We start from the raw sequence: 27,985 nt of genomic DNA, 5'->3' as shown, positions 1-27,985 counted from the left end.
GAGAAAGAACAAGCCCTGGTAGAGGCTGAGAGAAAGATTGTTTTTATAAACTCTACCGACGTTGTACTTTGTCAGAAGAACTGCAGGATAAAGTTTACAAGAAATCTTTAATAAAAGACATGTGAGAGAAGATCCACGCATAAGACTGATACACACTACACACACCATGTCATATTCTTATGTACAAGCACATTATTCATGAGGATCCCATACAAACATATGTGCACACACACACACACACACACACACAGACGGACAGATCACTACTACTGATTATCTTCACTATTCAAATAAAGTATACCTAATGTATGTTTTTTTTTTGGCCATTGGTACAGTACACTTTATGCAGACAAAGACGATGACATGGAAAAGCGTACGACGTGAAACGGGGTTGTCCCAGTGTGCAGCGGTGAAAAACCCCCCCAAAAATACTCCCTCGTTGCACCACAGCGTCGAGATGTTACAACAAGCTCCATGGAAACGGCTGCAGGAGAGACAGGAAGACGGGGAGCAGAGAGAGGTTGTGTACGCGGTCATGGGCGAGCAAGTGGCGAGGAGAAATGAGCAGGAGGAGAAAGAGCTAGAGGTGAGAGAGGTCAGGTGCGGGGGGGAGGGGAAAGGGGCGGGGTTAAAGCGTTCCTTCGTCCAGCAGTTTGTTGATGCCGTTGCAGATCTTCCTCAGAGAGAGTCTGTACTCCTCTCCGTCCCCGTACAGCTCGGCCAGGAACTCCCCGTCGGCGAAATGGTTGAAAACGTGGTCGATGCGCCCATGTGAGCGCGCGGTGAGGTGCTGCTCGACCAGGGTGTGAAGCAGGTCCCTGCACTCCAGCAGCAGCTCCGACAGGATGTTCCTGTCGAAGGTGTACTCCACCTCGTAGAAGGACACCGCCGTCATGGCCGCCTGGTTCATCTTCTTCTTGAAGCGCTCCACCGTGTCCAGCTCGTCGGGGCTGAACTGGTGGTTGCGGTACAGGATGCCGATCTTCAGGGCGATCTTGATGACGTCCTTGATGATCTTGTGCGCCTCCTTCTTGCTCTTGGTGAACTCTCGGCTCGCCTTGTAGAGCTCGTCCAGGATCTCGCTGCTCGTGTCATCGGTCAGCATGTTGGCCACCACCATGGTCGCCATCTTGCTCAGGATCTTCTTCTGAGCCTGCAGGGCCAGGGAGCGAGAGTTAAAGCTCTCCTGTCCTGAGGGCAGAGAAAACACAAAGGGTTTGAGGTTAAAGGTCAGACGTCTTGACTTGTGATGTTACTTTATAGGAAACTGTAGTAGTAAATGTCAACAAATTTCCTTTACATTCAAACCATTGTCTCAGAATAGCGGTGTTTTGATCGAGTGTTGTCCGACTGCACACAGGAAGTGATTCAATTTATGTCCGGACAGATGTAGCAAGAACAACATTGTGCTAGTAAAGTGAGACGGGCAAGAACAGGTTGGAGTTGAACTGGAAACACAAAGACGGCCCCATGAAAACTTGAAAAAAAGTGAGTTCTACTGATCAAAAAACCTGGTTGTTCCCCACCCGCCCCTGCTCTGCTGCTGTATACCCTCAAATGCTCCCTCAGTCATTGACAGAGTATTTGGATAACATCTTCACAACTAAAGCTTTTAAATGAAAACACACAATCCCTCCCTTTTTGTACAATCAATCATTCGTGAATTCACCGCCTCGGTGTTTATTGGATGCTCTGTGAGACATAAGAACATCACATCTTTGTTTTGTTTTGGTTGAAGGAATCTGTTTTGAGAAGAGAGAACACGGATTTGAGTGTTGTGTTTTTTGAAATTGTGGCAATGATTCTGGAAATGTGTTTGAAATACAGACCGTTTACCTGGTCGTGCTATGGTACGGCGGCGTTAATAGACCATTTCGGCCACTTGGGGGCAGCAGAACAAGCTGGGAACGGCTGACACAGTATCACCTTGCTCAGTCACACTTACAGCAGCAGATATAGAACAAAATTATCACCTTTTTTTTGTTATAAAAAATAATATGTGTGTGTGCATGATGAATCTGTGCACCGACCATTTAAAGCCAGCACTTGGCTCTCGGGCGTCTGAATGTTCCACTGTGTTTATTTTCTGTCATTTGTTGCCGGGCAGAAATGATTTTGTGGTAAATATTAACGTGCTGTAAACAAAGTGTCCAAGTGAATATTCTCTTTTACCGACAAACTGGGTGAAGAACACTGATTGTGCTTCTCTGCACATGTTGTGTTATTGTAATAGTCTTGAATCACTGCCCCTTAAATGTGAGTGTGTTTACATATAACAGCTGACATCCATCTGCTCCCTGGACTCTGTAATAATAATAATAATAATGATATTAATGATTAATGAGTCCTTCCTTGCTATGTGTTTAATGCAAACTGTGACTCGTGACACATGAGCAAAGGCCGTATAGGGTTTATGTCAATATAACCGTGTTATAAGTTGGGAGCGTTTACAGATAGAAAATAGACTGGAGCAGAGCTGTTAAAGCTGAGGAGCAGATGAGGTGCGGTGCGGCCACATTCTAAGGCAGGGCGGCGTCCTTCCTGGAGCAGGCCGCGGCAGCAGCGGTGGCGGTGGTGGTGTGGAGGAGGCATGAGCGTGTGCTCAGCATAACGTCAAACATCTGCACACAGATAAGATCCGCTTTGCGCACTGTCCAGATTGAGCATGGTCAGACGCCATGTTCCGCTGCAGTCTCCATCCATCACAGAGGAGAGAACTTCAAAGTGTGTGTCTGTGTGTGTGTGTGTGTGTGTGTGTGTCCTCGCAGCCGCTCCACACGTGTGTGTCTGTGTGAATGTGAGGAGTGGGAGGACGGAGAGTGGGGTTTATTTAGGTGCCACCCAGCCTAAATTACACACCACATAATTCCCTTTTATGATTAAAGGAAGGTGGGTTCATATTTTTCCTCCTGTTCCTTTGGCACAATGACAACCTCTTCCTCCTCCACATGTACGTCCTCACACACACACACACACACACACACACACACACAGAGCATGGGGGGCGTCATTATAGCACATAACAGCAGATGAGACCAGATCATAAAAAAAAGGAACACCTGCCTTGTTGTCATTATAATTTCATTAAAACAGACAGCAGTGTGAGTGTGTACTTGTGTCTGACGCCTCTTCAGGTCCTGGATTTTTTTACAGTACGAGGAGACGTCACGAGACCAGAGCCTGGTAATTAGGAAGAACCTCGTTACCGAGGCTGTGGCTCAAGTCAGGATCAAGATGCAAATTGTGGTTAAAGGTTAAGTTTAGGCTGCCACGGTAACTGGATATGGTTGTGGTTTTATAGGCTGTCCAAATGAGTGGAAGTCAATGCAGTGTCCTGACATTTATGGAGACCAAAAACCTGGTCCTGGTTCTGAGAATCTGGATAAGTTTAGGGCTGACATTTGAATCGCGGTTAAGTCGAAGTTAGCGTTTGGCATTAACTGGTTATAGTTAAGGTTAAGGATACTGCTTTGTTTAACCCGTTCACATGAATGGAAGTCAATGCAGAGTCCTTAAAAGGATGTGTGTGCTTGTATCTGTTACCTCTTTAGGACCAGTAGTCCTCATGGAGACCACATACTGGTCCTAATGAGGCAGAACCTCATGTCAGAGAATCTGGTTAAGTTTAGGGCTGATATTTGAATCGTGGTTAAGTCAAAGTTGGTTAAGGATAATCCTTTGTTTAGGCTGTTTACATGAATGGAAGTCAATGCAGAGTCCTTAAAAAGATAGTTGTGCAAACTTGTGTGTGTTCTTGTATTACTGTTACCTCTTTAGGGCATTTTATGGCCTTGTCAGGACCAGTAGTCGACATGGAGACCAAAAACTGGTCCTAATGAGGCTTATAAAGAAATGTTTTAAGTTAAGGGCTGAGATTTGAGATGTTTTTGGTTTAAGGTTAGGCTTAGGAGTGAACTTGTTATAGTTAAGTTTCGGGATGACGCTTTGTTTAGACTTCCCCTGCTGTGTGTGAGTGTTCGTGTGTGTTGCACAACAATTGGGGAGAAACCCAATCTGTGACATTTCATGCGAATGCACACCAGCGACATTTCATGTGTTGGTCTGAAGCTAAGTGACATTTTCGCGTTCACGTGACATTTAAGGCAAATATCCTCGTCTATAATCAACAGAAAGAAAAGATTATCTTAATTCCTACCTCTTCATACAGCTTTAATGAGAGCGAGGGTGATGACTGTTTATGTGACAACCGTGCAGTGATTGGGTAGATGAGTCTTGAGATGTTGAACCTTTCTAAAGTAATGCCACGTTTGTTTAACTCTGCAGTTAAAATTAACATTCCAGGTATTCCTCTATGATTTAAATAATTCTACGATTCAAATCGATGCCTGAAGCTGTTGTCGGGCAGGAATCAAAGTGCACACGTTTTCCTTAACAAGTGTTAACATTGACATTTTCTGGTATACGTTTGCCTCCCAGTCCATTTCCGCTCAAAGTCCGAGTGAGCCCCGCGTGTGTGAGTGTGTTTGAGAGAATTCGGCAGGAAACCTCATGCCACCTCATGCCTCTTGAATGTTCCAGAAGCTTTCCTGCTGTTGTGAACGTGTGAGACCCACCCAGACAAACCCCCGCTGCTTTCATGAAATAACAAACGTCCGAAAAATGTCTGGAATGGTATTTTCTGAGCACTCAGGCGTAAATGTGCAAAGGGAGGCATCGTGACAACAATCCATTTAAATTATATACACACAAGAATAATAATAATTTTTACACTTTCATACACAGTTTAATTAATCTTTAGAACACCAAGCATTTTGGCTGCTTTTATGTTAAAACTTATATACAGAGGCCATAAGAATGGGCAATATGAAACGTCTTATATCCCTTTTTCCTGCGCAACTATGGCAATCGGATGAAATTATTATTATTTTTTAATTTCAACCTATGTAACTATATAAACACGCCTGAGAAAAAAAATTGTGAAAAAATCAAAGAAAAACTGTTTATGTTCTGACTTCTGCACAATTATTGCTACTCCCATTTTAGTTTTTTTAAATATGCAATGTGACCTATAAACGCATACACGCCCAGGATGTCCATATAAGGAGTTGTGTACTGAGGGTTAAGCTGATCGTATCATAATTGTGTTTTCTAAACCGTATTTGAGCGCAGCATGCAACCAAAAATCCACTCCAAGCAACGAAAATGACATTTTTATACTCAGATATATATGAAGTTGCTATGAAAATGACATTTTTATACTCAGATATATATGAAGTTGCTACGAAAATGTTGCTATGGTTTGTTTTACAGTTGCCAAGCAGGAAGGAGACGGAGAGTGCTGCATTCATGCTATACATTCTCAGCTGTTTGTCTAGTGACTGTGCTAATGTTTATCCAGCGCTTGTTCATTCTCATTTTAGCTTCATATTAGTCTCAACTCACTCCCGTGGGAAACATCAGCTGCTTCAGCTGCTTAACGCTTTCGCTGCTTCACCTGCTACAGATTTTTTCCCTTCTCAGTGAAAACATGCGTTTGTCTGCAGTGGATGGGAACAAAGAGTTAGCTGATCCTTTCCTGTGTTTCAAGATTCAAAGCGTTGTACAGTAAACAAACATGTTTCCCTGTACGACGAAATCCTTACTTTGCTGTCCATACTGAATGCCACAAGTTAAAGAGGTACAAAAATAAGCAAAGAGAAAATAAACTATGCAAGTAAAAGAAAAGTAAAGAAAAGATTCATATATAAGTGTGCGAGGTAGATGAAATTTAAGGTGCAGAGTGCAAATTGAAGTAAATAGAGGTATGGGTATAGGGGCAGATGTAGTCCATTGTAATCCTGTCAGCTGTTGAGGAGTCTGATGGCAGATGGAAAGAAAGAGTTCTGGTGGTCCTGCGTTTAAGGTCATTTCAACAATTGGTGATGAAAATGAACTGCTGCTGCTGCTGTAATTCTCACATGCCGGCAGTACGCCTTCACAGTTAGGTCCACGTCGACGTTGATCCTGACCGATCCTTGACTAATGTTTCAGAGAGCAGGAGTACACGAGTGTGTATTGTAGGATTCATACCCCACTTTTTTGGAGAAATGTTGACACTTTAACTATTGCACGAAAAGCGAAATTACCGATCAGAACGGGTAATCGAGAAATGCATGTACATTAAAAACAAGTCATGAGTAGAATTTACAGTGACATGCTGCTTTGTTTGTAGTTGCACGAAAGTCATTCTGCATTTTGGAATGCATACATTTATGGAAGCACTATAGCAGATACAAATGGTATAGATCACATAATATGTATATATATATATATACATATACATATAAATCAGCTTCACAACAGCAGCAGGATCTGTGATGCAACATTAGGATATGTAAAAGTGTGGTTTTCATTAGGCAGATCTGTGTCTCTCATCAACAGGCTCTCTTTGTCACTGTCATTTCCTGTTTCTCTGAAGCAGCTCTTTGTTTCAGTCGGCCTCTGATATTCAGAAACCCGACTGGATAGATTTCTGAAACCCTGGCACACTCATAAAGGTGACAGCCTGCTCCATAAAGCCAGCCTTGTCAGACCAATGGCTGTGTGGGCTATAGTCGGGCTTGGGTGCTACCAAAAGTATGCGTGGACCAGTTCAATTTCTGAGTACATGTGCAATCTGTGCAATGAAAAACTGTGATTATTAGTGAGCATGAGTTTAAACCTTAACTGAAATTCAGTCAGGGACATTTATAATGTTAGAATTAAAGCGCTTATAGCAACAAATGGAATTAAAGGCGCTGATGGCTCTATTCTTAAGATGCTTCCTGGATTGGTGGGTTAATACAAGACTGAGCTCAAGCAAGAAATTTTTTAATTTTTGAGTCTGTTGGACTCCGATCTAGAAAGGTGGAGAATCGGGTGGTGACAGCAAAGCTTCGCCCTCCCCTGGTGTGAGAGTGTTTTTGATTGGAGTGTGACTGAGTTTGCAGTCAGCTGATTACAGCTGGAGTGTCTGACTTGAGTTTGACTGATGTTTGAGATAAGACTCTCTGTCTCTCTGTGTCTCTGTCTTGGCAGAGACAGAGTTTTAAAGTTCCCCGAAGACCCTTTAATGGCAAAAATACGTTTAAAGTAAAAAAAAAAAAAGTTCTTCAAAGCATTCTTAGTACCCTGGAGAAGTTGTTAAAGCGTAACTATGCAGGATTGAAGAGCTTCAGAGACATTGTGAGGGTTAAATGCCTTGTTGTGGGGCGAATGGGGGGCTGCCTCCACTCCCCCTACTGTCTTCTAGCAGGAAACCAGCCTTGCAAAAATCAGGGCCGCCGTGAAGTCTCTTTATGGCACCACACACATATGCACACGCCTTCTGAGCCTTAGCTTTACGACAGTGAGGATGGAGACACGGGGGGGAGCTCTGTAGAGAAAATACTGACCAGGCGACAAGTTCTGCTTTCAGAGAACCACATGTGCACATGTCATTAAAGAGAATAGAGCCTTCACACTCCAGACTCGCAGGCAATTTTTATTATAGGCTGTCTAAACGAATGCTACTTCTGCTACCGCCCACCTCACAGCCCGGAGCCTTTCTCTGAGGACCAGCAGGTGGTTATTAACTCACTTGCTTGACCCCTCGTCTCACGTCTGCATATCAGCGAGCGGTAAAGCCCGAGTGAAGGAGACACCAGACCAGGATGCTTGAAGTGTGAGTCACAGGGTGATTCAGTCTGGAGCTGGAGATTTTTGCAGCGAGCAAGTTGAGGATGGATGGTCATAAAAGTGCACGTGGAGATGCTGAGTCGTCCGACACACTCCCAAACAGCCTGTCACTGAGGGGCTGGGATGAGTGACACGCATGAGCCAGAGTGTCAGAGGGAAAAACTGTTTTCCTCCCTCCTGCTCCGACACTCACACGCCTCCTCCTTATTCTCTCTGCATTGCTTAGTGTAAAGTTTGCCGTGCGTGTCTCCTCACTCGCCGCACTGAAAACAAACCAGGAGTCTGGTCACAGAAGCCACCGGTGCATCACAGTGGTTGCATAACGGTGTTTTGGGAGTTGGTGATGTTTACTTTTAACATCAGGATTAGCAAGGTGCGCGCTGCTCTCTGACTGCGGCTGTTGACTAGACAGTCTCTGTTTGTTCTGCCTGATGTTTTTAGAGTGCTGAGTCAACCGTTCTCTGCTGCGCTGGATCAGAACATGGATCCAGTGTGGACCATGGAGACCAGCCAAACCTGCCCTGCCAAAGGTGGTGCACGTACTGCAAAAAATGCCCATCTGGCCTGATTTAGTTCTCTTTTAGTCTGAGACCCTTATGACAAGGTGGCTATACATAGATATATGGCCATCAAGCTGCATCCTTTTCGTCTTCAGTCTGAATCTGCAGCTCAAAAGTTCTCCACCTAACTCCCTTCTCGTCTCCTACAGTTTGAAGTTCTCCTTCATTCTCATCCTTTTAGATTCTTCTTCTTCTCTCTTTCGCTCTAAGCTCCTCTCATTTCCTCAGCCCCCCCCTCCCTCCCCCGGCATCCTCTCCTCAGCACTGGCTCGTGTTGTTGGAGTCGGCACTGGACTCCTGCCGACGGCTTCGCAGTGGACTCGGCAACTTGAATCCTCCAATTAATGAACAGATAAACTGCTCGAGGCCAAGAATCACATGGCACAGCAGAAACCTGAATTATACAACAAAGACTTTTTTTTTTTTGGAACTTTGTTTTTGGAAGCGGGGTTTGTTGCGTCACGCTAGGCTAGCCGTCGGTGGACCGTGTCCTTGTATTGTAAACACACCAGAGTGGTACTGATCGTCTGTCTCTGATACAGACTGTGAGGACGTGTGAGGAACAGCGCAGTGTTGGATTATTACGACTGTGCTGTACACCTTCATGGCACTGCTTGAACATGGAGAAACTGATCAACTGATGACTGATCCGGTGCGGTGGTTTAGAGCAGGGATTTGGACTCAATAACGGTGACTCAACCAAGATGACTCAGACTTGGGTAACGGGAGCTTAACTTGGACTCTTCTCGTCTAGTGACTCAGGCCGGGGTCTCCAGATTCAAACTAGACTTGGAGGATTTTTATGTTTTAAATTGGTTACTGCAATCTGAATTAAAATTTGTCCCCACTCCAAGTCAAGAGACTTTGAAGAACCAATCCAGCATGAACCAAAATACTAATCTATGAGCAGCTACGGTTACGCCCACTTTCCACAAACATAAATATAAACCAAAATTGCTGGCTGTAAATTCGATTTTTAATCCTGAATAAACTGCTTTATTGTTACCAGTCAAGCCCGAGCTTTAATTAAACATCTCATGGTCATTTTATGACATACAATTTTGTTGCATACAGCACCTTTTTAAGATTTAGCATCTGATCTGTAACCTAATGTCTGTGTTAGCTTTACTCTACTGTACATCTGCAAAAGGCAAAGCAGGCATGGGGCCCCCGAGCTGAGAGCAGGGCCCCCAGAACTTGTAGCAGTATAACAACCTTTAATAACAACCCACCTTTAAAAAAACACATGACATGTGCTGTTTTGGTTCAATAAACTCTTTTGCTCAGGGTCCTAAAAGTTCCTTGAAATGCCCCCGAGCTTCCACGCATGATCTTTGTTTTTTTTTTTTTTTTTTTGGTTGAATTGACGTCATTTTTACAGTGAATGCCACCTGGTATAACCCACATGTAAAGGTCACTCCGTTATCATCTAGAGAATGTGTTTGGATTTATTTTGAGATTAAAATGAGCTGATCCTTGCTCCATCAGGAGCTTTCTTATTCATTTTTTAGTAACTCGGCGCTAAATGACATGGACATTTTGTGCAGTGTGCTGGGCAGCTGGGCTGCGAGTCGGCATCCCGAGGCTTGTGTTGGTCTCGGTCCAGAGTAACCAGAGAAATGAACCGTTAGCAGCACCGGCGGCTAGCACAGACGAGGGCCAACCGGCCTTTACTGAGTCATCGCTGGAGGCACTTGTGGGCTTTTCAGCCAGAACACTGTCTGCAGGACTTACATGTCTGACTGACTAAGTGAGTGTGTGTCTGTGTGTGTGTGTGTGTGTGTGATCAGTGGCGGGGATTTATTTTAGGCTTCATATCTCAAAAGCAGAGAAAGAAAAACTCCATATAAATATAATAGAGTCAGTCAGTTTGGGAAAACAACTTTTGAAAAATGATCAAAGGTGAATACCAATCTAGCTCCATAAAGCCAGCCATGGCTAGTCGGGTTTGGATCCTATACCAAATATGTGTAACCAGTCAATTTCTGGAGTAAATTTGCTTTAATCTGTGCAATTAAAGGACCAAAATCTGTGATTATTACTGAGAGGATGAGTTTAAACCTTAACTGAAATTCAGTCAGGGACACTCTTGTCATAATTAACCCTTAGAACACAGAGCATTTTGGCTGCTTTTTTCCATTACTATGTTGAAACGTACAGTATATACAGAAGGTAAAGGAATGTACAATATAGAGTGTCCTTTTTTTCAGCACAATCTAGGAAAAAAAGATTAATTTTAAATAACCAATTATATAAACACACCTGTGCACTCAAAATGTTTAAATCGGATTGAATTCCAACTCAACAACACATACGATGACAAAAACGCATTTTTTTAAAGCCTGAATATGTGACCTATAAACACACACACACACACACACACACACCCAGGATGCCCATATAAGGAGTTGTGTATTATTCCTATAGCAAGAGTGAGCTCAGGCAAGACATTTTACATTTTTGAGTGAAAAAAGATAAATGGTTGATAAACAATCTAACAAGTCAGTGAAACAGTCCAAGCACATATCCACTAAATATATAAAATTAAATGATGTTCATTTGCAAATCACATCTATTAGATTACTGTGTTTAAGGACTGTATGCACAATACTGACAGATAGAAGAGATGCCTAGAGATTGACCAATGATGCAATTACTCTATGATTTAACACTGGATTTTAGAAAATAATATAAAATATACATTAAAAAAAAAAGTAAAAAGGAACAAAATTATAAATAGATAGAGATAAAAATATTAATGCTTCAGGTGAAATAATAAAACAAACTAAATAAGAGAAGAGAGTCATTCTCTGCGGCTGTTAATTACTTGATGATTTTTTTTTTTTGCCATGATTCACCTTTCAGAGCTTCTGCAGACACCTGGCGTATCGGGTAACTCACACACACACACACACAAACAGAGAGATGAGGTGGAAACATAATGCTTGTGTGCGGTTGCTAATGACGACATGCTTGGCTTTCGCATTGAACAAAACCAGACCTTTCTCTGCACAGGTGCATGGCATGCTGTGTGTGTTGTATAGATACAGAAACCATACATCCATACATAATCATAAGGGATTGGTTGTTACGTCGTAGAAGGAGAACAAAAAGGAGGGGGGGGGGACAGAGTTGCTGCTTTAAGCACCTGCTCCCTCCAAACGTTATTAGTCCAAACAGACAAACGGTCAATTTTGCTGACAGACAACCAAAGCTCAAAAGTGCAGAAAGGTTAGCGGTGCCATTTAACCACAAAGCCATCACCACATTTCCCCTCCTGTACATTTTACTTTCCATCTGTAACCTACTTTCCATTTTTTGGGATAAGTGAATAGTCGGTCCACGCCTCGCTCGGATGAACACTTGCCAAACCCCTTCTTTGCATCCTTTAAACGCTTAAATGGCAACGATTTCCCACACATTTCTCTCGTCAGTTATTCTTTTATAAGGGGCGCAGTATCATTCACCCCCACTGTTCCACTGGACCTCGGCAGTCGTTGCATACGTTCATATTTCACACACGAGCCGCAGGTGATGGAGTCGTACACTTTTGAGTCCACAAAAGAAGCGTCCAGTAAAAAAAAAAAAAACTGTTGGCCATCCATCACTTCTCTTGCTCTTTATCTAAATACGCTGCCGTTCCATAGTGTGCAGACACAACAATGTATCTACAGCGGAGGAAAAATGTCACGGGAAATGCTCTTTGCACAGGAGAACAAAGCAAAGGTGACATGCTTGACCCCTCCGCTTTATCTTTTTTGTTGTGACCTTTGCTTTCCCGTACAGAGTCTCTGTAGACTCTGCTCCGCGGCTGCACTTACAAGACTTCGGGATAAAAACAATGGTGTGGGGTCATTCATCAGTAGTAAGAGGTTTTTTTTTTTGTTTTTTTTTGTTAGCATCATGCAGGGACTAAATTGGAGAGCAGGAGGATTGAGCGTGGTGCCAGATGGTACCAGCGCTCGACTGTAGTGAAGCTCGAGGTAAAAGGGATTTATTTTCTATAGAGTCTCTGGGTACATTCAGATTACCAGGCTAAAGTGACTCATCAATCCACTGATGTGACTCATCAGATTTTTTTTTTTTTCCGGGGCGATGTGGACGTGTGATCAAGTCTGATTTTTGTGTTACTTTGGCTATGTTCACATTACGAGCTACATTGTTCAAACTGCACACAAAATAATAGAATAGAGAATGTTTTCTCCATTACTATGTTTAAATGTACAATATATACAGAGGCTATAAGAATGTGTGTCTTATATCCTTTTTTTCCAGCACAACCTATAGGATATCTGATATATTCTATAAACACACACGGGCAAAGAGTACTCAGAATTGAATATGTGGAATTTGGAAATTTGTCACAGTTCAAAGTTCGCTTGGCTCATTTTTATGAAAAAAAAGAGTCAATTTTGTGAATTCTGCATAATTATTGCTTTTTAAAATCCCTACCAAAAAAATGCGATATAAAATTGATCAGAACTTTGACTCAATAACACAAAAAGACGAAAAAACGCATTTTGTAAATATGTGCAAAACACCCCCCCCAGGATGTCCATATAAGGCCTTGTGTGTTATTCCCATGGCATTCCTTCATTTACTGAGGGTTAATGTGCCTAAAATGAAATGACTATGACTACAAAACAGAATAAAGTAAATTATACAGTAAAATAACATTGAAATATATAATCCTGAGTGGGTTTTTAAAGTTGCTTTCAAAGGACACAGTTGTAGAACATCTAAAATCCTGGGGCAGTTGGTTCTAGAGAGAGAGAGAGAGAGAGAGAGAGAGAGAGTGTGGGGTCATAACGACTGAATGCACCTTTTATATTTGCAATAATACGATCAGTGTGTTTAAAAAGCCAGAGTCTGAACATGTCAGGGGTTTAAATCCTTTCTGTATTTGACTGAGAGTCAGTGAAGACTTCAGCGTCTCCAGTGTGTGATATGTTCAGTGTTTCTTGTCCCACTTAGTACTCAGGTGTCTCAGTCTCTCTTTTTCTCTGCAGAAGTCCAATCTTGTGGAAATAAATGCCTTTTCAAATGTGAAATGCACATTTTTAATGACGCACATCTTTAATTATGCTTGTAAATGTGATCAGTGTGCACATGCTTGTCATTTGAAAGCGCTCATACGTACGGTAAATCAGACAAGACACTTGTAGTTATGAATGTGAACAGTCAGAATCAAAATCTGTAGTGAATCAGGACATTGGAACAATGTGGCCTCTTTCTTCAGACTATTGACTTGTTTGTGCACAATTATAAAATTCTCTGGAGACACGTCACGGCTGCTGTCTTTAATGACTTCATATTGGCATATTGTTGACTCCCACTTCTTAAATTAGCGTCTCGAACATATACCGCCGCTACACGTTCTGTTTCTGGTGATGTCTCACAAACCTATGACTGAGAAAAGACTGCGAGACTCGTCGTGAGACTTATTATACTTTCGTGCCAATGATGTGCATTTTTTCATATCATGTAAAATCTGACTCTGAGCCAGTTTCCAAAGGCCACTTAATGCCCGAGTGAGATCACTCGCCGTGCTGCTGCGTTTAACAGCTGCTCAGGATGTACGTAGAAGGCCATACTGACATTCAGGGTTAATAAATAACTGCCTTTTAATACCTTAATGACTTTTATTTGTGTGAAGTTGGGCTGCAGAGTTTAAAGTTCATCCCCAGTTGTACACGCGTCTCCGGCTGAAACCGGACTCTTTTAAGTTTAATAACAGGAAACACAGGTTTATGCTCCTCTCAGATCTGGAGGCTTGTAAAGGGCGTTCGGCTGGAATAAGACGAATGGATGTGGGGGTGGTTTTTTTTGTGTATTATTGGATTGTGTAGGTGCTGACTGTCTCAGCACGAGTCTAGATTTTATTTGACCCAAATGTGGGCCATGGATAAGGAGAGGCATAAAAGAGGCAACAGAGGACAGAAATAGCGGTCATGGGAACATCATAAAGTGCCGAATCAACTAATTCACCGGGGCAGAAATTTGCAAAATCAACTTCCGACTGAGTCGTGCAACATCATTCGCGGTGTTCAGTATTTGCACTGATGTCATTATATAAACATGTTTGCATATATTTGACTCTCATATTTATTTTATATTTGATTATCACTGAATTCTGCCGAATAGTGTTCCATATAATCAAGACACAGTTTGTTCTGTTGTAGCCTGATATTAAAATCATTACAACATATCATATTAGTTTAATCTTCAATCATTGTCCCAAATATAGACTTTTAGAAGTCCATGCAAATTCAATTTAAAAGAAGAAGGAGAAGAAGAAGAAAGCCACTTACTTTTGAAATGTAATTCTAATTGATTGGATGTTTGTGAAACCTCGATGAAGACTTTGAGTCGATATCTTCATCTGCAGACACAGTGTCTTAGTTCATTCCTTGACACATTTATTTGCAGTTTCAACCCCAGACAGGGCTTTTGGGATTTTGCTGTAGAGTAAATTTATTGTCTTTAGCCTGTGGTTAACTGACAGTGGTGTAAAACAGTTTGTTTGCAGGTGGACTGGGGGAGGGGGGGGGACGAGGGGGGTGCTGTCTGACACTATATCTCAGACCAACAAACCCCGTCGTTCAGACCCACCGCCGTGCTTGGATGACGTGCTGTCAGCGCTCATTAGCTGTGAGCGACCCGAACCTAAAAATGTTGGAGAAAAGCTCGCAACAGCAGGCTTCCTCTCCCCCCAAACCCCCACCCCCGTGACAGCTGCCACAAACCCAGTCAAGGATTTGTACCAAACCATCACCTGTAAGAAAACTGCTTTACTTTATCGTAGTTATCATTATGAACCAGGTTGACAGGTCGGTTAACGACAGGTGTTTCACTGAATTATTCCATTTTGTCCAAATGACAACAGACAGTGCTCATTACTGCATTGTGAGGGATCGTGACGGCACGTTTCTTTTCCCGCGCAACTTTTTTTGTTGATGCTGTTTGACAAAAGGAACTAATAATGGACTGAAAATGCAGACGCAGAATCAGTGGCGAACTCCGTCTGAAGTACTGTACGTAACAAAAATACACAGAATCGCAAACCTTCAGGTCTCATAGGGCTATACCATACAATTCATTATCATAATAATCATATCTACTGTATCCCAAAAATAGTCGTACCATAACATAAACAATGCTGATGCAGAGTTTCCCCTCCATGTCCCCTGACATTTGCACTCTGTCCTTACCCTGTCCTGTCTCACGGCATGTCTTTGCACACACAGAACAAAGCACACACACACACATACATAGTCAAAATAACTTGAGTGAAGTTGATGCGTAAAGTGCAATAAATGCTTTCCCAAAACCAAAGGAGGACAAAAATCAATCCCAATAATCACAAATCAAAGGCATTTATTTTGAAAATCAGTTTGAAAAATTGTCATATTTTTCACTATGTCCAATTTTACACCTATGCAATATTTTTATACATACATCTGAGCGACTTAATATCTGTACAGCACACAATTGCATTGAAACCTGTTAATGACGTTCACTTCAAGCCCGATGTGCTGTTTGTTAATGTGGCTGCGATGAAGGCAGTGTTTAAAACCACTAAAATATTATTTATCCAACCACTGGTCTCGACTTCACACCTGGTCTTAGCATCTGTCTTCAGTGATCCAGTCGCATGCGAACAGACTTCACACCTGGCATTAAAACGTTTCCTGGATGCATTTCCCGTGATCACATCTGGACTTCTCTTGCTCTTTATCCAAATACGCAATGATGTCAGGACATAATGATGTTTTTAACAAGTCTGACCGTACAGATGTTTGTGTTTGTGTGTGTGTGTGTGTGTGCAGATACAAAGAGAGGAAAAGAAAAATGACAGAAGCTCCAGTGAATCAACGCTCTACTTGCGCTGCTGTGACACGAAATATGATTTTAACCATCAGAAAAGTTAATATTGTGGCATGTATATGTATATGTGTATATATATACATATGTATATGTGTATATATGTATATGTATGTGTATATATATGTATATGTATATATATATATGTATATGTATATATATATTATATTCAGACAGCCAGTTTTTAAGAAGCAAATAAAATATTGATTTTATATTTTATATAATATTTAATAATAACATTTAAAGAGCAAGTGTATTTTATTATTAAGTGAACTATAAAATACAATATTTTTGAATGATTAAATCAATACTTTATTTGCTTCTTAAAAAATCTCCATATATTTCTAGCCACTGCCACAATATTAACTCTTAATTTTTAACTTATTTCATGTCACAGCAGCGTTGATTCTTTTGCGCTTCTCTCGTTCTCTTTTCTTAAAAAGTGTTGTTTGCTTCGTGAAAATAAAATAAATGTGCATAGGGTCAGTGATTAGTGTAAAAGAAAATCTTTTTATAATTTATAGCAGTTTTAAATTATAGCAGTTTTATCAGAACGCATCAGCTGCAGGTCTCTAATCCACCTAATGTGTCCTCAAACAACCCTCTGAAGGTGGATTCTGGGATCCAATCAGAGTGTCAGGATTCAGACTTGTACTGTACGTGGATGGATGGTTGATACCAAGTCTGAACAGGGTCTAACCGTCCATAGGAAAGCACTATTTAGGCCCCTCGGGAGGGACACGAGAGCAGATTGCCTTCATCCGCTTCATGGGTGCCCCGGCCCTCGTCCAGGAACCAGAGAGATGAAGGGAAAACCTGGCAGTGGCAGGAGATGTCTGATTGATTAATGTGCTGCCGGTTTGATCGCCTGTCACCAGCAGAGAGATAGCGATTTGACCTCCGCCTTTCGCTCTCTGCCCTCGGCGTCATCGCGGCCACTTGTCGTCGAGAGGGCCACAGAAGCGGAGGATGAGAAGTGGTACACGGAACAGCGCAGCAGTGAACTGCAGGGCCCTGTGAGATACCTGCCCTTTGACCTCTCCTCTGGTGTAAAACTAATGTCTCCACCAGCTGTGGTTTGCTCATGTCTGCTATTGTTTAGCCAAAGAGCCAGGAGAACCAGTTAGCTGATTATCTGGGCATGGGAACGGGCTGGAGGCGGTCTCCCCGTCCCCGCTCTTGTCCTGTGGGAGCTTCTCTGGAACAGCTCTGCCACGATAACCCGCTGACAGATCCTGTCGGTTTGAAATACTGAATATTTTCCCTACAAATAAAGGATTTTTGTTAATGTTCAAACTCGAACCAGGTTGTGCATTCAGGGGCCAGCGTCCAGGAGGTCTGTGCACACAGGAAGTGCTGTTTTGTACACTTTTATCTGCAGAAAACAGCGATTTGTTTGGAGCAGATAAGCAAAGCACCAAAAAGGCTGCTGCAAATGCAATATTTTGGGGCCGAGGCTGCGCAAGAGTTTGCAGAAACAATCCAACCGTCTCCTGAAAATAATCTAATTCATAACTCTATTTATAGGAAGTTGGTGCAAACGTGTGGGTGGGCGTGTGATGACAGACTGTGAGACTGAGCACGAGGATGAAATATCGGGGTTTCCTTACTTTATCTGGACTGGAACTGAAACACGTACTTCCCTTAATCTCTTCCATCTGAAATAAACTAAGCCTTTTTTTTTTTTTTTATTACAGAGAAAGAGAACGAGAGAAGGATACATATATTTTAATTTGTGACAATTCTAACAAGATTAAGTGGAGACAGTCGGATGAGAATATTCCATCACATCTACTGTATTTATCTATGCGTCAAAACATGATGGAAGGACGTATGAATCACACAGTCATCTCGACATCCACGTCCATCAGAATCAGACCCACACAGGACATGAAAACCACCGTCTCAGCCTCCTTTTCCCTTTTTAACGCGCAGTCTTTTGTGACGCTCACATGGACGATCTCTTCCTCTTCCTTCTGTCCATTTCGCACTAGATCTACGACACTGAGCTGGAAGTAAGTGTTTTCCGGCCCCGGGTGTGCTGCTCCTCTCATTGACCTTGGCCAAGTCTCAGCATGCCATGGCATCGTTTACAAAGACACACACACACACACACACACAATCATCCAGGGCCGTGCCAGCTTTTCCCATAACTCTGGCCTCCTGGTTTGTTTACTAGCTCAGCCAGTTGCAGTGAGTCTGCAGTGAGAAGCCTCGACTTACTTACGGAGAAGCTCAGTCCGTCATTCGCCGCAGCTGAATCCCCCGGCCCCTGCTTTAAACTGCTGCCATCTACAGCTGGATCTGTGCCATGAAAAGCACATTTCCATTGGCTATAATCTATGTTATTTGCTGCGACTGGACTGTAAAATTTTAAGGTAATAGAATCTTGTCTCTATATATAACACGGAGCCTCAGCAAATATGTTTTGAAGTGTGGCTGGATGATGTTTTTCATCAATAGAAGGCATGGTTTTTCTGATTTTACAGAACAATATCCCCTTGTTTTGGTGCTAGAGCTTAGCAGGAATACATATTAGCATAGTTTTGTGTAAAGAATAATCAGGTATAGCTCATGGATGGAAGAATAGCAGAACTTTATCAAGGTTAGAGGGGGGTGGCAAGTTACAAAAAATGACTTAAGGCCAAACATTATTTCCATTTAACAACCGCTTTCCCCGCAAACCAAAGAACCCTTCTGCTGCCTAAACCTATGACCACACACGAGACTGTGGACGAAAACCAGCGTCTCTGGTGTGACAGTTGTAATCTCGCGCTGCCAATCAAACACCAACCACATAATGGTGACCCCAGTTCAAAAAAACTGAACCGCTTAAAGATTAATGTGTTATCATCGTGGACCGCTAACATTTAAAATATGTTGCAACGAGTTGACACGTTGTGGCTCACTCAAGCGGTTAGCGTCTTCAGATCTATACTGTGGTCGGTGCTGCACGCGAAAAGTGATTTGTTTTACGTCGAGAGAGATGGAGGCAGTAGCAACGTTGCTAAGATAAGATGAGCCTTTATTGTCTCCCAGAGTGGATATGTAAATTCTACTGCTCAAAAACCTTGTTTTTTTAGCAATTTGACAGCTTAATTGCTTATTGTCTCTAGAGCTGCAACTAACTATTATTTCCATAATCGATTAATCTGTCGATTAGCAAAGAAATGAAGAAAATTCTCACATTTAAGAAGCTTAAACAATCGGAAATATTGTTTTTGACTTTTGGGAAGTTGAATATGCCAGGCAACAAGTCGAGAATGTCACGCGCGACGGAATCATGGACACATGAATAAACACACATGGAGTTGACTGTCTAGAGCTAGACCATACCTCTGAGTGCTATCGGATGCTGAAACATGTTTTCTTTGTCAAAATGTCATTAAAAAAAAAAGAAAAAAAAGAGAGGAAACGAAATGTATGATGATAATGGGGGCGGGACTAGTTAAGCTTTGCTTCTCCCGCATTCCCTTTCGGTTATGTATATTGTGTGAACTGCACTGTTATGTGATGAGTGATCTAAATTTCATGACCGAAATAAATAAATTAATAAATAAATAAATAAATAATCATGAAAAAAAGCTTCAAACCGATTATTCGATTATCAAAATAGTTGTCGATGAATTTAGTAATCGATTAATAATCGATTCTTCGATTGATCGTTTGAGCTGCAGCTGTATACACACAAATGCTCCCTCAGTCAGGTCTGATAGGTAACATTAAAAAAAAGTATCTCACCAAAAGTGACACACTGCAGTTTAAATTCCCTAAAAAAAACAATAGGTAAAGCACTCCGAGAGTGCAAACCTCCGCCAAGGCCACTCTTCATATCCACCGTCACCACAATCTAATCATTTCTTCTTCGGGCTATAATCTGCATCCACAGAAGATTTCATCCGAATATGTTCTTAAGTTTTTTGAGTTATTCTGCAAAAGAAAATCATAACCTCCTCGCTCGAGGTAATAACAGCACGACTCGCCACAGACTAATGGGAAACGCGCAGTTTCTGACGTTTCCAGCGTTGCCAATTACAGTTGAAACAGCCGGCGTCACTCGGCTGCTCATCCGTTTGTCACGCAGGTCAGAGAAGTCAGAGAAGTGATGCCAGCATTTTACATAAAACACTCTCAAACTGTCGTTGACTTGTTTTTCCTGCAGCCTCGAGCAAACATAAGACCAATACAGTTGAGTGCAGTCAGGTCGCATTCAATTACATTATACTGATTTCTTTTTAGCGCGACCTTATTTTAGAAAGCACATTCAGTGTTTCTACAGCTCCAGTGTTTGAGGGAAAAATAGCCACTTGTGCTTAAATGTTAGGTGTTTAAATTCTGTTAGACACTACACATGACATAATAAAGTGGGATTATAGAGGAACAAAGGTTGTCCATGAACAGTGGAGTTTCCGTGCGTCTGTGAAAGGTTGCTCTTTCTTTAATTAGATTCGAGTGATAAAATTGCCTGTACTTTGAGCCTTGAAGGCCTTTTACTGTGCATGACTTTGGGTTCCATCCAATGTGCTGCTGCTCCTTTGGCTGCCAACGCACCACTAACTAATGACCAGGAAATAACTGTGGTTCACACACACACACACACACACACACACTGGTAGTCGTTTCTGACTTTTAGGGACTACATTCCTTCTCTCGGCTTAACCCTCTCCACAACTGGCCAAAACCTGATCCTTAAGCGAGTTAATTCAAATCCCAGCGACTGCGGGGAAACGGAGCGTGGAATTTGAGTCTCTCACTGTTGCCATTGTCTCCCATGAAATATTTAAACCCACAAATATAATTGTATAATAAATATCATTTCTAATTCCACCAACACCCAGGAGCACTTATCCTCACTAAAAGCGGCCCGAAGTGACATAATCCTGAACTAACTGCTGTGAAATGCAGTAAAATACTCGACGCTTAATCGTACCACAACCTCACCGTGTTATAATTAGCAGTTATTTCAGTTGAGAGGGATTCTGTGTGAGTGTATAATTGCCTCCCACTCTTCATTTTCAATTTCAGTTAACTTTTTTGGTGCCATTATATGTTACGAGGGAGGGGAAAAGATTACATATATGTTGGAATAATCTCTATGTTAATGCTGAGGTTCATCCTTACCGCCATCGATGGTTTATGTCTTTGGTAAACACAACTGCAGTCCATTGATTTGTCAACAATGAATCTGAAAAACCTGAAATTGAATGTTTAAGTGTACCATGCATTATGACGGAGAACATTCAAGGCCATTTGCATTTCTATTTTTTTACAAATACTGTCCACATGCAGTAGGTCTGTTGCTTTTTATCCAAAATTCAGATATTTCTCACCATTCAAACCCTTAGGAAACACTTTCAGGCCATAATATAAAGCCTAGAAGTGCGTCAGACTATTGTCAACTAAATACCATGTCACAAAAACTGTAATACTAGTATGCAGCAGTGATTTGTTGGATTCTATATTGCATCGTGTTGGTGTGATGCCACATCAGACCTACACACACACACCATAATGGAAGCGCTAGACAGATCCAGTTTCAAACCATACTGTGGTGAGCTGCTGCCCCGTCCAGACTCACAGACCCCGGTCTTAAAGTTGATGGTTTTCAAGACAAACCCAGACTTGCAGTGATTTCCACAAACACATCAGGCACTGATGATGAAAACACTTGTGCGAACCACAAAGTCCAAATTGAAACCAGACACCATGCAGGCCCCTAAAAATAGCAACAATTTCCCTCAATCATTCCTCGTTCGAGATGATCGTGGATTTATTTCAACAGTGGAGAAATAAAACAACTGGAGCTGAACCACAGCTCCTGTGTACTGCATCTCATAGCTCGAGGTCCTGCTGATGGCAAATTCAGGGCTTCTCTTGATGCACGCTGTCCTCGCTCACACCAGACGCCACTAGTTACTATTTTGCTTTGCTTCAACTGACCGTCCAGTGAAACCACAGGCGGCTTCTCCTCCTCCTCCTCCTCCTCCTCCTCCTCCCGAGTGTGTGCCTACGAGAGGCTTTGTCAAAATGTCTCTGCGGCCTGGTTCCATGTTTCGGTAACGGCTCAGTCGTGTCAAAGCCACAGAGGAATTGTGTCCTTCACACACAGAACCGGACCTGGAGTGTCACGGTTTGACTTTTCGCCGCAGCTGAAAAAGCCGTTTGTCCTGAGTTGTCTTTTCCATTTACAGCTTCACTTCTGTTTTCCTCTTTTCTTTTTTTTTTTTGTTGCTCAGTTCATGTTGCAATTTTCCAGAACCAGCTCCTGCGTGGTGTGTGTGTGTGTAGAGGGCTTTCCATCTGTGGACCAGATTAAAGGTGGGGGGAGAAAACTCAGGGATGCATGTGTTGGGAAGCCCAGGGGAATGAGAGAAGAGTGTGGGCATTTCATCAGTGTTCACAGTATGTGCAGCACTGGCCGGCTCTGCCTGTCTCTCATGTGCGGATCATGTGACCAGTCTGCCAACATGGCACTTCTCCTCTGGATGCTAATTTCCCTGCTGTGAACTTTTTTTTCTCTTTTATCGTTTATTAGTATGTACACACACACCAGCAGACGAGAACTAATAAAGAACATCATCTGAAACGTCAGTTGTGTCATCAAACAACATCTGCTGCTGTTTTGTTTATAATGGAACCACGGCTCAGAGCCCCGATGATCGTCACATTTGTTATTACAACAGTCGATTGAGAGCGGCTTCTCTTTTCAGCGATCTGCGATGAAAACACAAACGGCTGCCTGGAAATAGCTCCGCAGATGGCAGATTTGGTTCGGGTGTGAGAGTGAGTCGCACCGACCGAACCGATGAATCAGCCAAAAGTAAACTGTGGGCTGATTATTCACTGTCCTCCAACGTAATGTCAAACGTAAAAACAAACAACTCAAATATAGAACACGGGAGTGATAATACTGTCAGAGGCCCGTGTCGGTCTTTGGCGAGAACAGGTGACGCACACTTTGACTTGTAAATTGTGTCTGTCCAACCGCAGGAAGAAGAGCTGGGTGGATCAGGCTGTGGGTCTTGGTATGGAGAGCTGCATGCTCAGTGCATGACTGGACGATTATGGGTAATAATGTGAGCTTTTGTAGGTGTGAGTGTGTGTGTTCAACGTCTGGAGGGGATTTTTTTCCACAACAGTTACTGGTAAGTAGAGCTCAGTGGGGCTAGTCTCCAGGTTTTAGCACAACAAAAGGACCTGTCTGTCTGTCTGTGACGTCAATTCAATCATTAGACTCAATGCCTCTACCCGACTCTTGTTTCCCGTTACTTTATAGTTCCTCCTCAACGTGGGCAAGGTCGTCGACTGCCGTGACGTCGTTCCATACGTGACACAAACACACAGACAAGTGACGGTTAAAGCAAAGCAGTTGTTTTTCAGGGGGGAACCGAATCATGAGAGTCGGTTCATTCAAAAGATTTGTTCATGAGCAGCGCACAGACTCCGTGTGACACAGTCGTATTGAGATTTTAGACATTTCCTTTGCTTAATGTCAGAGATTAACGCTTGTTTTCAGGACTTTTAGCTCTTTTTAACTGATCTACAGCTTGGCATTGTCCGGTTTGATTCTCGTGTCGGACGCGGCGCTCATGACTCTTCCAGTGCAGACACTCTCTTCTGACCAATCAGTGGCCGGCAGGCAGTCTGTTGACGTCAAATTTTTTAGTATCGGCTCAGCTCACTTACAGCCTCGCCAGAGCAGGTACTAAAAAAGAAGTATCAGGTACTATCACTAATGGAAAAGCTAAAAAAATACAAAATCCCAGGAACAATCGAGATGCGTGCTCGTCTGCTTGTATTGAGATATTTGTACTGAATTTGTTTTGTTTGTTTTTTAATCCAAATAGACGCTGGTTTTGGATTTTCTTCGTACATCCTGATTTATCAAAAAATGGAGAACTGACTGCTGTATGTGCTCAGCCTGAGGAGACGAGGTTAGCTCCCGCATGAAACCCGGGCGAGTTTACCTGTTGTGTTTACTTGTGTGATTATAACCACAGACGATCCGCTGACGTGACTCGTGTAAGGTCAACTCGCTTTCTAACAACGACCAAAGAGAAAGAGCTAGATGTACAAAAACCCACACTGGAAACAAAACACGCCGGTGTTTACACTGCTGACTTTTAGGAGGAGATCAATCACTCCGCCCTCAGCCACTTATTCGTGAAAAGCGGGTCATGTTTGTGTGCGGCAGGGTTTTCAAAACACGTCTGTTTTCAAAATACATTTGCTCGCATTTCACTCGCGAATTTGACCTTAAAAATGAGCTGCTTCTTCTTCTTCTTTTTTGTTTTTTTTGTCGTCATTTATTTTTTTGTCCCTGACAGTTAACTGGAGAGTGGAAACTGCAGCACATCCACGCGCTGCCGTGCATTTTGAGAATGAGTCAGGCTCCTGCTTTCTCCAAACTGTGGAAAAATGTCACTCTGCTTTTGCTCTGCTGTCACCCGTCCTGTGTCTACATGTGCTTTTAGGCCCGCGAAAGATAAGCTTACAAGATAATACCTCCACACACTTCAAAGACTTGGCCAGTGTTGTATCGCTGGAAGCGTTACCAGATCTCGGCATATGTCGAGAAATGATTTACCTCCGCCTCTGTCATTGGAAAACGGTGCATATCACTGACATGAAAGTGAATGGATAAACCATCTGCCCATGGTTTGGCCACGATGTAGCAAATGTGGCTTCATTTAAGAGTCCTGGTTAATTTTTTTTTTTTTGAGCCTTGATCTGTCTGCCTGAAATCAGCAGAAGACGTGTATATGTCGTCTGGATGTGTCTACAGCTAAATCTCCTATTAGATATGGACTCAGTCAGACAGACAGTTGTCCAGATGGACAGACAGATGGTCAGAATTCAGCAGAGGATCATTAACACATGAAACTCTGTGCCCATCTTATAATAATAACCTAATAATACCATAATACCTTAACTGGATCTGCTAATACAGTTACATCTCACACATGTGACATGTAAAGACAAAGCTCATGATTGTTATTTGTGTAAAAACTGCCATTAGGCTATTGACAAAATGTCAATAAAGATTCATTTTTAAAGCTCCATGGCAACAAGCGACAATGCTAACAAGGTAGAAGCGTGCTTTACCCTGTTGCTTTGTGCTTTGTGTGTGTGTGCGTGTGCCAACACTTCACTAAAACACACCGCCGCATACAGTACGTCTGCACATCTGGACTCAAAGATGTGTGAGAGGACGAGGTAATAAGAGTGAGGAGGCGCGCGGTTGCTGTTGCCACATCTCGAGCAACTTGGCTTCCAGACATGACGTCCGACACCGTGGTTTGCAGACGCCGCGAGAGAGCCTCGCGTCGACCCGAGCAAAGTTTCTGACATGTCACAAAGTAATCCGACCGTCTGGTGTGGCATGGTGAACAAAGCCGAACAACAAAGCTGACATTTGCACCGACTCATTCAGATTGGGTCCAAAAAAATCGGTAAGACTTTAGATGAGGGAACACATATTCACTATTAACTAGGTGCTCACTAACATGCATAAACAGCACACTAGCCCTTTATTAGTAATTATTAAGCACATATTAACACCTTATTCTACCTCTATTACGACATGAATTAACATGTTTCCTGATTAAGGTGACAATACGTGCTTCATAATCTCTAACTAGGTTCGTTAGCACCTAGCTAATGGTGAATATGTGTTCCCTAATCCAAAAAATCTTACAGTGTATGATCCGACCAACAGAGGGAAACAACTCATGAGGTGAACCAGCCTGGTAATTGTTGTTCAATGACATTCATCGACTACAAAGGCGACTGTTCCATCGTGTTATTAAAACATATCACAGTTGATTCATTATCTTTGAACTCAGCTTATCTGCAGGAGGCTGTTTCACCCCCGCGGGATTAAATTTTCCACAGTTCAACAAGTAATACACACACACACACACTTTTCAGAACACTGGGGGGCATGTAGACCTCTTCCAGGGGTTTTGCAGAGTCCAAACATTTCCATGCTCCAAGTGACCCACAGAGAAGATAACAGTGCGAGTGTTCGGGGAGGATGTGTCGATGAACTCTGGAGCTGGGATGTGTTGACGCACGTGTCGGAGCCTGCCTGTTCCTGGTGGTGATTCGGCCGGCTTTCATTCGCACACTCGACAAGGCTCCGCCAGTCACCGGCGTCACAAGAGCCCAGAGTGACAGACAACTCTGCATTTGACACATCGCAGCTATGAGCTGCTGGCACGGGGTGCATGAAGAGAGAAAAGACTGCAAATGAAGACGTGTTCAGATGTGGAAAGAAACCGCCGATCGGGTTACAGTGCCAGGAAAACGGACGTTACGAAGGTACAGCCAGTACCTGATAATAATCCAGGAAAATGAGCTGAAATACCGGATGGAATGATTCACTGACACTCTGGAGAGCTAAAGCACTCTCTGAAGAATGAGTGTGCTCAGAGCCCGGTGACTTCAACTTGTCAGAAAGTGATTTGGTGTTGCAGTAATGGGGTTGAGATTGAGCGAGACTTACCTGGAGAGAGATCTCCATCACTCTGCTCTCCGGAGTCTGAGTCCATCTTCCCCTGCAGGACACTCAGAGGCTACAGATGCTCTCTTACGTCTCTCTTGTCTTCTGGCTCCCTCTCCTCTCCAGGGAGTCCTTTCGGATCTCTTCACAACACAGAAAAAAAAAATAAATCTTGTTGGTTTTTCTTTTTAAATTTCTTTTGTATTTCTTTTCTCCCGGAGAGCTGAACTAACCCTCTCCCAGCCTGGATCACTGCAGCTGTGAGAGGAATAGTACTGGGCTTATTTGCTGATCTCGCCTCCTTTTCTTTTGCACTCCTCTCTTCTTCTGACTCCCTCAGTTTCCTTCTCGTCTACTTTCCCAATTCCTAATGCTCCCTCCCCTTGCTCTCTCCCGGTCCATCCCCTCTCTGGTTCTCCCTCCCTTGTCCTTGCCACTTGGTCCCTCCTCCTCCTCCTCCTCCTCTCATTCGGATCCTGTCACACTCGGGCTCTTCACGCTCGCTCCACTCAAACTCTTTCTCTACCTCTTTCTGTATGCTGTAAGTGCTGTTGCTTCCTCTCTCCCTCCCGCTCTCTGTCTCTGGGTAAGAGTGCTGCCTGTGTTTTCGCAGAGCAATGGCAGAGAGTCATTCATGGCAACTTGAAATTCATCTCCAGCAGTAAAAAAATAAATAAATCCCATGACCGTTGTCACTCAGCTACTATCTGTGCCGGTCACATGAACTTCGGCCCGGTTACTGTTTGACTTCCTGCACCAATCATTAAATGGATCTGAACTGTTTACAGTCATTAACGTGTAAATGGGATAAGGGTTTGAGAGCGTACAGTTCTCATGCACTTATCACACCAGTAAAGTGTTTGTTTTCTCCTTTGTTGCCGTCCCGTTTCATCCTCCTTTTTAAGGGTGGTGTTCCACAGCAGTTGGCATTCATAATGTGTGCATTACTGCCTTCCTCTGGATTTAATCATCCAATACTCCCCACGGGGGCGAAAGAAAGAGAGGAAGTGGTATTATGGTAATATTCAGTGTGTTACAAAACACTCGCACGCACATTTCCTGATCACTTAGAACACAGTGCCATTAAGCAAATACATAAAATGAAGGATCACTAAATGTCACCGGAGCCAATTTGAAGCTGTCGTGTGTAACTTTTGTAATGTAAACAAATGTCATTGAGATTTAAAGTGAACTCACAGAGCGCACCACACACACAGTAGTGGCGCTTATGTCCGAGGTCGCCCCGCGACATTCCCGCACTGCACACAGGAAGTGTTTTGTTTGATGTCAAGGCGGATGGAGGCGACGGCAACATTGCACTAGTCGAGTGAGGCAACTGCAAACAGGTGAGAGTGTGAGTGAAAACACAAAAAGATTTACA

At 42.8% G+C, this 27,985-nt stretch overlaps 1 protein-coding gene across 2 annotated transcripts; it reads right to left on the bottom strand.

Annotated features, from left to right (window-relative positions):
- Positions 1-19: 19 nt before the first annotated feature.
- tnfaip8l3 (tumor necrosis factor, alpha-induced protein 8-like 3) lies at positions 20-27,266 on the bottom strand. Of its 2 annotated transcripts, none has more exons than XM_044030863.1 (3): positions 27,131-27,266; positions 26,608-26,747; positions 20-1,191 (listed from the first exon to the last, which is right to left on the bottom strand). In XM_044030863.1, exons 2-3 carry the CDS (start codon positions 26,651-26,653, stop codon positions 629-631), a joined length of 609 nt encoding a protein of 202 aa, XP_043886798.1. In that variant the 5' UTR covers positions 26,654-26,747; positions 27,131-27,266; the 3' UTR covers positions 20-628. The 2 variants fall into 2 exon arrangements, with proteins under 2 accessions (XP_043886798.1, XP_043886797.1); XM_044030862.1 differs by lacking the exon at positions 27,131-27,266 and adding an exon at positions 26,838-27,006.
- Between the last annotated feature and the right edge of the window lie 719 nt (positions 27,267-27,985).

Source organism: Solea senegalensis, linkage group LG7, assembly GCF_019176455.1.
Source record: "Solea senegalensis isolate Sse05_10M linkage group LG7, IFAPA_SoseM_1, whole genome shotgun sequence".
NCBI lineage: Eukaryota > Metazoa > Chordata > Actinopteri > Pleuronectiformes > Soleidae > Solea > Solea senegalensis.
The sequence above is the reverse complement of the archived record's forward strand: the minus strand, read 5'-3'. Positions and strand labels throughout refer to the sequence as shown.

What these genes read in the sequence shown, in the direction of transcription:
- tnfaip8l3 (XM_044030863.1), bottom strand. Translation starts at nt 26,653, where the DNA reads ATGGACTCAGACTCCGGAGAGCAGAGTGATGGAGATCTCTCTCCAG. An exon ending in TGATGGAGATCTCTCTCCAG is followed by an intron (nt 1,192 to 26,607) that starts GTAAGTCTCGCT and finishes CTCTGCCCTCAG; the next exon opens with GACAGGAGAGCTTTAACTCT.